The sequence below is a fragment of the Sinohyriopsis cumingii genome, chromosome 2 (genome assembly GCF_028554795.1).
Source record: "Sinohyriopsis cumingii isolate HCF-2022 chromosome 2, ASM2855479v2, whole genome shotgun sequence".
Lineage (NCBI taxonomy): Eukaryota > Metazoa > Mollusca > Bivalvia > Unionida > Unionidae > Sinohyriopsis > Sinohyriopsis cumingii.
The window spans coordinates 150,667,767-150,680,559 of record NC_142962.1 but is presented as its reverse complement, the minus strand read 5'-3'; the positions used below and the strand labels follow the sequence as shown (position 1 = coordinate 150,680,559).

The window sequence follows — 12,793 nt, the reverse complement described above, 5'->3', positions numbered from 1 at the left end:
TTATCTGACGACGTTAGGAGTAATTAAATTCAGTCATAACATATTACCCAATCCCATTTACGTGATGGCATGTTTCACATCAGGAGAAGTTGATAATTAGCATTCTCAGTCTTAAACATCTTAGTGAACTCATGGCGATAGTTATAAGCCTTTTAGTACAAAGGGCAGTGAACAGAATTGTATGAACTGTCTTGATACGGCCAAACCTGTATTCCAGTTCTAATGCAACTATGTCTGAAAATTTCCTAGTTTTAATAAACCAGTATATTTATTTCTTTACTGTACAATAAGAACTGAACTGATTGATTGTTTGATTGACTGCTTGATGATTGAAGGACAAATAAATGCCATATTTTATATTCTCTAACAGGTTTAGGGACAGTCGCTTTAGGAAAAGATATAATTGTTTGCCTTGTAGGTGTCTATATAAATCAAGAACCAAAATGACAGACAGACAAATATTCATATCTCAAGGGGAAAGTGTTTTTCGTTGGCTTCAGTGAGTCGGACATATAGCACAGGAAGACATGTTTCCCTGATTGCAATTTTTTTTTCTTGCCTTACCATCTGCGACCTGAGAAACACAAAAGGACCTAGCTCATTTACCGCAAAACAAATATCCATGCTTCAGCAATTTATGATTAATTGTTCAGTACACAAAGCAGGATATTGCACCTTTTCACGTGACCCGCTTTCGCCATTGTCTTTATGTATATAAGTAAATACCGAACTCACTGTCAGTTCATTTCATATTAGACTGACACAAAGGAGACAGGAATGGATACACTTACAGTAACAGTTGTCACAGTTCTCTGCATCTTTATATCCAGCAGCGAAGTTTGCTCGCAAAATGCAGGTATGCCCTTCTCTTTGGTTGATTACATTTCCCCCTGCTATAACATTACTGAATGCACTTCACTTGATTTTTCATTAGTAAGTGTATTACCAGAGAAAATTAATTACAATTCGTGCAAGTCTGGTTCCTGCTACTTCAAACGTGATCTGACGTTATTGTTTCTATTTATTCAGATTTTTTTGTGTGTGGGGGGATATTTCGTATCTCTCAAACATCACAAGAAGAAAAAGCCGTTTCTGATCAGCGTTCTCTTCTTGTTGTGGTTATTCTTCTAACGCTACTACTACAACTACAATTACTACCACTACTACTGCTGATGCTGCTGCTGCTAAATAATAATAATAATAATAATAATAATAATAATAATAATAATAATAATAAATCTTTTGCGAGGATTACTAATTTGGTCTTCGCCAATATTAGATGCAGCCATCTATATAAATTGCATATATCAAGATCTCAGGAGCGATAAAAAAAACATGTTTGCAATCTCTTCGAAATAACAAAAGAATATATTATATCAATAATTTGTACAGCTATTAGTCAGTAAAGTGATTGACAATTCGTAGCCAAATTCCTAAATAGCTGAAAGGGGGATAAATTTCGAAATTGCTGGAAACCAAAAAGAGAGCCAAATTCCTAAACTACTGGAAAGCCCAAAAAAACGGGGCCAAATTCCTAAATTACTGGAAAGCCAAAACAAAACGGGACCAAATTCATAAAGTACTCGAAAGCCAAAAAGGCTCAATTTCCAAACTACTGACAACATCAGAAAATTGGAAGAGAGAATTATTTTAAACTGAATTATTGTTGTTCAAGTTAAATAATTTATAAGAATTGATAAAATAATTGGAAGCATGTGACGATTACGTCATAAAGAAAAAGACGGAAACTGTGTCAAGCATACATTTCAACGCTGCAAGAATCGCACATGCGAACTAAGAGCTGATTGCGAATTATCTTGATATCCTGTAACATAGCAGTAATCATTGACATTGATTTATTTAAATGCAAATACAGAAAGACATTGAAATGTACAATTTTTTTTCTTCAGATTTCAAAATAAAAATAACCAATCTTTTTTTACAAGTAATCTTAGGGGCCGTATAAAAAAGAGAATCATAAAAATAAACATATGCAAAGCAGCTATAAAAACATCAGTACAAACTATCCAAAACGAATAGACAGGGCTGACATGGGTGGGGGGCAACCGGGGATATATCCCCGGGGTCTAGGTCCGTAAGGGGGAGGGGGAGCTCGGGCCGAACAACACTTTTTAATTTTATAATTAAATAAAGAATTGTATGATTCTGAATGTACCAGATATGAACATAATAAGTTAAATAACTCAGTAACTTTGAATATTAATCATTTATTTGATTTTTAAGCTGCTTCTCAGTTACATAGAGGAACAAATTACTGAGCTTAGATATCAACTTTTCTAACAGTGCACATTCGATCCTCGTCATACACGTGCAAAAGGTTTCTATTTTATATTATGGAAATAAATATACAACCGCAAGATTTAGGTTGAATTCGAAAAATCTATTGAATATTTTCCACTCACTATGAAATAAACTTATCTCTATAAAAAGTTTAATAACACAATAAAAACAAAAAAATATATGTATGTATATATATATTACTTACAATGAAACCAACGCTAGATGCATTGCCTATGATAATTAATGGATATAATAACACCTACAGCAGGTCAATAGATATGACTCCACCTGAAACTAGCAATCGAATGAATGGATGTAAAGTTTTAATCAGTTTATTTAGTTACCTGACAGCTTATACATTTATGATACCAAAACATAAAGCTGGCCACAAAACAGAAAATCAAAGGCAGCAACAAAACAACTAATGTATTCGGATTACGATGAAATTTGAGTTGATATTTATAAGTGGGTTTAAAGGTACTAGCACACCTCCACGACGTTTTCAAAAACTTCTTATTAACACATTAAAAAACTCATTTCACAACAATGTGTACTATCACCGTTACAGAACAAATGTATGGAGGAATAAAAGAAAAGAAACATTGAGCACCTAAGTTATTAAGCACGCTGAGAAACGATACATAAGTTACAAATTATCGAAATTTGAAGTTATATATTCAGTTTGATTTGAAACTAATGTTCAAAATCGTTTATTGAAATTGTATGCATCTGTAAGACGAAAAGAAACAACCGACTTGAAAAGACTTTTCTACGTCACGAATTACTTATTGTATGTTCGGTTAACAGATAGAAAATCTACGCGAAAAAACGAAGTTTAAAGTATGTGCCAATGAAACGAAATTTGCTCAAAGAATATGAAAATCAAATTAATTGTTTTGACGTTATGGTCGTAAACTAAGTAACAGAAAGAAGCAAACCCAACAAGTTTTTCTAAATGTAACAAATCATTTAATTCTCTAACTTATAAAATAAAAATTACAGTATTATGAATTAAATCCAAACGAATCCTAAAATCTTCTACATAAGTCCAAATGAATCGCATGCTTGGAATGAATTCCATGTCCTTGAGTATACTTAAGCTAAGATTCATGTACCAGAATGACATTGTCCAGAACTCCTCTGAACAGTTTCACAATAATTCAAGAATAATAGTTTAGTCCAGTAAACACTTTGCGATTCCAATGAAAAATCAAATGTCTCCACTGCTGCAACGTTCAGACGGCAGAACATCTGTTCAAAGTTTCCTTACCCTATGTTAGAGCGGAAAAGGTAGGTTTACAATTAAGTGTAAACTTTCAGTGACGTTAAAATACATTTTAGCTTGCAAAGAATAGGGGCTGAAATTGCTACACGATGGTAATACACAGCGTCTGATATGAGTACTACATGTCGCTTGCGCAATGATACAAAACTGAAAAGGTCAAAGAATAGTTTTTATTCTTATCCAAAAGATTAATCGAGACAACTATGACATAATGAAAAAGTCATCGATTCATATTTGATGTAGAACTGCTTTACCCTTGAAAAATGATAATGAGAATGTGAACGTTTAAAATAATATTTATAACAACGATTTTCTGACTCAGAATCAACTAATGAAGCCGTATGTGAAGGTAAGTCGATCACAAACGGTCTGTTTGTGGAATAGTTAATTTCAACCATAGCTATTTTAAGTACGTAAATATGTTACGATCAATTTTTGTCTTGATTACTATGCAATAATGTTCAAATGATGATTGAAATCATACGTTTTTGCTACTTGGTGTATACTATGCTCGCTGTAGCAGGTAAAAGTAGTCCACGAGTCAAGATAAAGTTCACATGTAAGGCAGGATAGAACTATTTTGCACCGGAGTTCCACACTGGAAACACGTTCCTACACATATAGGAATGTGAGAATAGCTTCGTCTTAACTCAGCTGAATCACAACAGCTTTTCTTAACTTCATATGTCGATGTGTGATTTGGTTTGAAGTAAATCGAACCACTGACCTGAAGTAATCGTATAAGACTGACACAAATATTTTATAAATGGTCATCAGGGTTAGTAGCTTGTTCACTTAAGAGGATTTTGTTATGATAATCCTAAATCTTAAATCTGTCAGTTAAAAGGATGACAATAGGTACTCATACAATTTTCCCAGTGTTTTCTCTATTCATCCTAATTGTCCTAGTTTTTTCATTCAGTAAACTTTTGCTCTATTTATCTTTGTTCGTTACAGAAGCTGGTAAGCATACATATCTAAACGTCACGAGAATGTTGCAGTCAGTCATTCACCTTTTAAAGATTGTCACTGTCATAAAAAATGGCTTGGTCATTAATAAGCATCCTTTACACGTTGTTTACCACTGCATTTCTAACACGAAAAATTATCAAGGTACAATCATAAAACTTTGGTCTCAACCGACATATTGATACTTACGACATGTGTCCGGTGTGATACTAATTGGAGTGTGGTTAATGCAATGTTGTGTTGAATTAAGGGACTTACCCTGTAGTGTTTATGTTGTTAGTATTTCTGTTTTTCATCTGTTAACATTTGAAATCTACATGTTTAAATGTTATTACACCAATGCTCAATGCGGTTTGATGTAATCTCAACCTAAATGATAAAAACTCAGTAAAGCATCTAAAGTCGAATCATATGTGATATTCTATTCTGTAATTGGACGGGTAGAAATGCACTCTCCAGAGATATTACTGCTAGTATGACAACACTAATAATGGCTTGGATATATTGGTCGATCTGTTATTTACAAATATTTCCAATGTTTTCTTTTCAGTACTGTTCTGTTTCTAATTCCTTGTCAGTTAAGCTGAATGTAGTTATTTTACTCGTATTATCCATTCATTATACTAATTTCTGTTTGTATTATTCTTCTTCAATGTTACTGATATATCAATCTGCAGGAAAACCCAGTTCTGGCTAGAGTTAGTTTTGATCAATTTAATACTAAACTGGCAGAAGGTGGAGGCTATGGCCAATTTGAACTTTGGTGTACCTGAAAACCATACAAAAGATTACTACTAAGATTAAATTCCATCTTGTAACACTAAACGATAATAGTGTATCCAATGAGCATTGAAAACCCCTCAACAATCTATACCTACCAACTTAACCCTCTTCAACCAATAAAATATAGGAATGATAATATTTATATAGAAATCATGAACATTCATGCTGGAATTGTATACAGAGGTAATTAGAACAGTATCGTTTATCCAAAGGTAGGACTAGACCAGCAAATATACGTTTTACTGCTAAATAATGGAAAAAGGTTTTGATATACATTCACTCCAACAAATTCAACGTGGAATTTCTACCTTTGAGAACAATTTAGCTAATAAAGGTTTCAAAAGCCAAGTTCAATCACGACAACCAAACGACTAAACATGGTCATGGTGATCTTGTTGGAAGCGTCTGGTGATTAAGAGAAATTGCACAAACACAACAAAGCTGTACAATTCATTTTTTGTTTCTGTTTTCAGTGCGTCTATTGCATCCTCTCCAATGTTTTTTTTTTTACTGATCATTAAAAGTTCCTAAACAAAACTGTCAGAAATGGGGCTAAGATTATATGAAATCTCTGTCATATATCAATTTGTCATGGCAAATACACGTAAACTGGTATGAACCTAAATACTGGAAGATTAATGTTACATACCGACAGGTCACATTTAACCATGTTTCCAACAAAAAGATTTTATCTTTGGTTTTCATATGTTTCAATAATTTTGCTTTGCAAAATATTGGTTATTCACGGTAATTCAATTATCATCAAGAGAACATTATTTCCCTGTCGTCATAGCAAGGAAGATTAATGTTATCTTTATCTTTAATCCTGATCCAATTAGCATCCTTTGACTCAAGATTACTGTTATTAAAAGTAATGTTCATATTAAGTACTAGACTTAATACGTCACTATGTAATGTTCACGTCATCGGGCCAATACTACTGTAGATGATAGCAATGTTAGACTCGGTAAATCACCATATCATGGTACGTTTTTGATTTTTGACAGGGACAATTGTTTTGGTACTTTTTCAATGGAATGAAAATGGTGTCATCAACGCAAAAATTGATTGCCTTTCAAGGATAGAATTATGTGTTTTTTGCAAGGTTATCGTCTCTTTTACTTAAGTTTTCGTCTTCAAGACATACCGCTTGAAACAGTACTAGTAAATCTTTAATGAATTAATCATAGCCGAATTAAATTTAGTTTAACAGAGTGAATTTGTAGCGGTATATTAACATAACTATTCTATTGATATATGCGTACATGTGAGAACCAATATCTTGACGATACTTTAGTGTTTTATCCAAGGATCATTTTGGACAAGAATGCTTTATTATATTTGAACCTGTCTCTATGGATTTCGTACGTACAATCCTGGTGAAGAGTGTACCAAAGTCATGTGAACATGATCCAATTCCAACATCACTGCTGCTTGAGTGCTTAGGTCCAGTATTGCCTTCACTAACTGATGTTATTAATACTTCTCTCTCATCCGGGGAATTTCCATCATTTTTCAAAACTGCCATTGTAAAGCCTCTGCTGAAGAAACCAACACTAGACCATAACGATTGAAAGAACTACCACCCAGTTTCTAATCTCCCATTCATATAAAAATCTTAGAAAAGGTTGTTCTATCCCAGCTTGTATCTCATCTGAATTCAAACAGTCTTTCTAGCAATTTACAATCTGCATATCGCCCTTGGCACATTACTGAAACTACTCTTCTAAAAGCAGTTAATGGCATTTTCTCTGCATTGGAAAGTGGAAAGATTACAGTCCTCTCCCTCCTTGATTTGTCTGCAGCATTTGACACAATAGACCACGATATATTGCTTCACTGTCTCCAGCATGTATTTGGGATTCACGATACAGCCTTACTGTGGTTCAAGTCCTAATTGGTGAACAGGACACAAATTGTGTCTGCAAATGGAAGACACTCCAGCCCAGTTGATCTATGTTGTGGTGTTCTACAGGGGGTCTGTTCTTGGACCTGTTCTCTTCATTCTATACACTCAGCGGCTCTCAAGTGTCATAGATCATCATCCAGTGTCTCACTAATTGTACGCTGATGACACCCAAATATACAAATCTAGCCACCCAACTGAAGTTGATGCTACCATCCAAGGTGTAGAGAGGTGCATTTCTGATGTGAAATCATGGATGACATGTAACAAGCTGCAGATGAATAATGATAAAACTGAGGTCATTCTGATTACAACACAAAGACATTCTCATTCACATCCTTTACCTCAAACAATAGATATCAGCAACACCAACATTAAATTCACACAATCAGTACGAATCCTAATCGTTACTCTTGACAGTACCCTCACATTGCACCAACATGTCATGAACATATGCAAGGCTGCATATCTTGAGCTGAGACGCATCAGTTCCATTCGCAAATATCTTTCAGCTGATGCCACTAAAACACTTGTGTGTTCATTAGTACTTTCAAGACTGGACTATTGTAACTCAATTCTGTCTGGTTCATCTCAATATCTACTCCAAAAACTTCAAAAAGTTCAAAGCGCAGCTGCTCCGATCATACTTAGAGTACCACGACCAGAGTACACCTCCCCGCTGCTCTGTACCCTACACTGTCTATCCATTCGATCCTAAATCAAATACAATTTTTTTTTCTCTGTGCTACGTTTCACTGACGGACTCTAGTCCAACATACCTATCCGACCTCACCCATGTGTACACACCAGCAAGATACTTACGACCCTCTTCTGACAATCGTATAATCATTATTCCCACTATGAAAACTAAGCCATATGGACAGCGTTCTTTTGCATACCAGGGCCCAGCAACGTGGAATAAATTGCCCACTGAATTTAGACAAAGACACAGTGATCACATTCAGGAGTGCTCTCAAAAACTCACTTTTTTCGACTGCAAGAACAAACTTAAAAACCTAATAATGTTTCCTACCTTAAATATTCTCAGCATGTTTTTTATGTTTTCTAATTTCATGGTGTTTGTTTTTGTAATCATATCATTATATATGTTTTTATCTTATAGGTGCTGTCTAATGTTGTAAAGCGCTTAGAACTTCTAAAGATTAGGCGCTATACAAAGTCCTCATTATTATTATTATTTGTCCTGTTTGGACCCCTTAGTCACAAGAAAGGGTAATAATACACCATAATGCGCTTCTAAAATATACACGTTACTATAGCGTGAATCTATCATCCTATTTCTCGTTTTCACTGGAATTTTAGGTTTCTCCTTGATGCTATGTACAAAATTACACGCTTGTCTCTAATTTGTGTTATTTGTTTTGAATTAGTGCGACGGTGCTACCTCCTACCCCCACATACTATAGTATTAAAATATTACCAGATATGTGTCTATGAACGTTTACACTTATTTATTGTACGTTTCAATTAGACGTTATCATTTTGGGAAAGCTTCATTCTAATTGGAGTAAATTGTTTTTAACTCCCGATTAAACATGACTGACATTTTTTTCTGGTTTTTCGGCAGGTGGTTGCATTGATGCATCTGGTATCGTTCAGGAGGGGCAGACATGCGTGCAACTTATTACGTCATTTTCTGGTATATGTTACGACACGGTAATTAACAATATGTGTTGCCAGACATGCAAGAACAAGAGTACTGGAATCCAAGGTAACACAGTCTCAGTAGGACTTCTGTACATCATTGTTTACATGTTTCCTTATTAAAGATCGTCATTTTCGAAGCGGTGAAAGACGAATAGTTCTTCCATTGTTGCTATGCATTTAGTATGTTCGACGAAAACTATTTATTTCTATAATCCGCACATTGACGAAAAAATGATGAACATATGTTTAATAATACTTGGTGAAAGTATTTTGGCACATAGAGCGCCTTTCATGTTAAAATATATTCTGAAGTTTGATATTTCTCTTAGGTTAAAGATTTCAGACTGCATCTTCGCCATTTGAAGGATAATTTCGAATAACCAGAGCGTAAAGCTGTCTTATACCTTACAAGTAGACAGTTAGTCAGTCAGTATACCAGTCAACAAGTTAGTTAATTAGGCGGGTACTTAGTTATTCACTTATCGCTTATTCACTTGCTTTTCATACCTTATCAACAACCAGCCTCTCGCTGGCAAAAGAGTTACCGGAGATTCCGGGCATATAGATACCCGTGTCTATTCTACAACTTCAACCTTGTTTCGTGAAGTGTTTAGTATATACTCACAGTTAGTACTTATTCGCATGGGGGTAATGCAATATAAACTCGCAATTAATGCTTATTCATATAGTGGTAAGGGAGTATATACTCACAGTTAATACTTATTCGCATGGGAGTAATGTAATATAAACTCCCAATTAAGGCTTATTCCTATAGTGGTATGGGAGTATATACTCACAATTATTACTAACTCATATGGGGACTGTTGTATATACTCACAATTAATACTTATTCTTATGAGGGTAATGCTCCGTATAAAACACGAATGTCTATGATAGTCAGTGTGCGTGATTAGCTCTGCTTCAGAACTAGTTTCAGTTGATTGTCTCGTTTCATAATAACGTTGTTTGAAATACGAACACACACAATTTTAGGGAAATACGAAGAGCAAGGCGATGTCATTGACAACGATATTATTATTTTATTATCAAATTGTATATCACAAAGAAATGGGTTCTGATCCTCAAAAGCAAGTCCCATTTACCAGCAGACAATTTATTGGAAGAGTTGGATGTACTGACGGTGACTGTAGATCTCAGTCCATAACATACTCGGCCCATTAAAGATTCGGCGCATACAAATTTAATTAAGAAATCTCCCCATAACGTGCTCGGGCCACAACAAAGTTTGATCTTGTATGGCTTCATAAATCTTGTTGTTATTGAACAATAAATTGCAAACAATGGACACATGTTTACTGAATGGACTGTTCTAGAAACTAGACAAGGACAGTGAACAATCTGTCTGTTTACATTGACAGCTTCCGTTTAGTTTGTAACGCGAATACGTTGACAGTCAGGGACCCCCAGGCGACAGTTAGGTCAAAAATGATAAATTGATAAATGAAATAACTAATTTGTTATGTATTGTTTATATCATTGGTACTTTTCGTTTTTAAAATCGGTGGTGGGGGTACAAACAAACGGGAAAGTGTGCGAATACTATAAATTGGGTCAAAAAAAGGCCCTTTAGTATTTACAGCTGATAACAAATTTATATAAATTAAATATTTAATTACTGGTACGATTACTATTCAGAGAAGGAATACGTCAGGGAAAAGACGGGGAAAGATTCAAAATGTAATCGTAAATATAGCAATACATAAGAATTGGAAATGCTTGTTTTTGCTTCCGTGATTATCTGTTTAAAAATCATAATTAACTCAATTAACATAGTGGTCTTACAAGGACGGAGATGTTTTAAGCTTAGAATACTGAAAATATTTACTTCTGATACATACTGATGGGAACTGCGACTGTAATCCGATTCACACATGTCAACACTTGTTTACAATCACAAATAATAGAATAGACACGTGCTATCTTCAACTCAGTTATCAATTAACAGAGCGACAGGACAAGGACGGATACATGTTAATTAATCTGAGATTATACTTTTTGCCTATGTTTATATGGCAAAATAAATGACCGTTGAAAGGAACACACAAATATTAAAAAAATGAATTGATCGTTGAAAAAATGAACTTTATACCAGCATTGCTATTGTATAAATCATGGACCGATAGACCGAGTACATAAAGGACTGAGTATGCTATGGGCCGATTTGGGTAGGCCGAGTTTGTTATAATCTACTATGGGTCGAGTAGTCCCGGAATCCATATGGCTATCGGATTATAGACAACCAATCCAATGAGACTCATTATTCTTTAATTGATTGCGTTCACATGCATGCATTTTAACTAATCTATGTGATATCAGGTTTGCTTGCTAACAGAATAAATTAGGAGTGCAGTGAAGTGAAACTAGCAATTCATTGCTAACACAGCTGATAAAACTGCTGTCTTTAACAACATATTAAAATATTAGATGATATTTCTCACAATCAGCAAGGAATTGTTTTTATTATACGCTCATTTTTGTCTCCGTTAACTTTTCATTGTTAGAATCGTGCAGTATTTTTCCATACTATACGGCATCATACTGCACCACATGTGTGCCCAAAACTAGTATCGTGTATTGAGAACTGCTTTGTAAACAAATCATTTACACTCATGTCGTAGACGCTTTGGTTGATTGTATTTGTTTGTGAATGAACTAAACAAGCTGTATCGTCCATATGAAAGTAGAGATGATAAAGTTATCGACGTGGACGAGTCCTCTGAGTCACAAACGAAACTTTGAAATAAACAAACAAATGTATGAACGTGATATTTCGCAATATCAACAACAAACGTTAGAGACGCAGTAAATGAAAACACCATTCTCATTTAGGAAAGATATTCGTAACATTTCGCAAATAAAATGGCTGTACTAGGGTCTCTAGAAAAGCACAAAAAGCATATTGAGGTCAAAGGTTATCGCATATCTATCAGAAACGTACGATTTTACAAGTCAGTTAACACATAAAGATCGAGAACAAAATGCAACTGAAGGTTTTGGTAGGAAACAGCCAATAAGCCAAGACGATGAAAAAGTAGTATTGCCGCTGGCTAAATGTACTGTCACACAACAGCTGCTTTGCAATTTTACATGTGTAACTATTTTGATAAAATGTTAGGCTCATTTTTTTTCGAAGTAATACAGAATTCCGATAGTCGTGCAGTATTATTAGAAAAAAAAACCTTGTTCATATTTTTTCAAACAAATGCAGTAACCTAAAAATACTTAATTTCTGTTATCTTTAGGTTGTGAGTTTGGAGACCATGCACAAAACTGCAATTTAAATTTGTGCAACCAGTACCCTGATCCAACGTTGTGCTGCGGAACATGTAAAGCCGGTCAGTGACATCATCAGAAGCCACCAGTACCTACCAAGGTAGTCTTGTTTCATGACCCATTGCATTTCTATGCTTCACTCCATTCAGGATAACTAACATGTATCCATCGTTTTGACTAATTTCTCAATGTCTTCGGCATTTTGTAATCTTCTTTGTGTGTGAGAAAGAAGGAACTGATATTAAAAATCCCAGAAGAATAAACTTGAAGTTCGCTTTCCTCTATTGCCAAATCTAGGGTGGAACACCATGAACATATATTTAAAATAAAAGGTGTCACAGGACTTTGTTTATGAGAGCTAAACATTGTATCTGCGTTGATTTCTATAATGTAATGGAGCAGAGTAATATAATGAAAAGAAGTGTAAAGGATTCTAAGAAATTTATCTTATAGTTTCCAAAGAGACACATGTTGTTTGGTTTTTATAAAACAGGGACATAAACTGGAACCCACTTGCAAGCACATGAATTTTTGTATGTAGAATACCGTATCTACGCAGTACCATACTTGACTACCTTGGGAAACGA

General features: G+C 34.6%; 1 protein-coding gene across 1 annotated transcript; it reads left to right on the top strand.

Annotated features, from left to right (window-relative positions):
* Positions 1-698: 698 nt before the first annotated feature.
* On the top strand, positions 699-12,469 carry LOC149806083 (uncharacterized). Its single transcript, XM_089950962.1, has 3 exons — positions 699-856; positions 8,833-8,976; positions 12,176-12,469. Exons 1-3 carry the CDS (start codon positions 778-780, stop codon positions 12,274-12,276), a joined length of 324 nt encoding a protein of 107 aa, XP_089807088.1. The 5' UTR covers positions 699-777; the 3' UTR covers positions 12,277-12,469.
* Positions 12,470-12,793: the final 324 nt, after the last annotated feature.

Coding starts and splice junctions, on each gene's coding strand:
- LOC149806083 (XM_089950962.1), top strand. CDS start 778: ATGGATACACTTACAGTAACAGTTGTCACAGTTCTCTGCATCTTTATA. Junction 857..8,832: donor AGTTTGCTCGCAAAATGCAG/GTATGCCCTTCT, acceptor GTTTTTCGGCAG/GTGGTTGCATTGATGCATCT. Junction 8,977..12,175: donor CAAGAGTACTGGAATCCAAG/GTAACACAGTCT, acceptor TGTTATCTTTAG/GTTGTGAGTTTGGAGACCAT.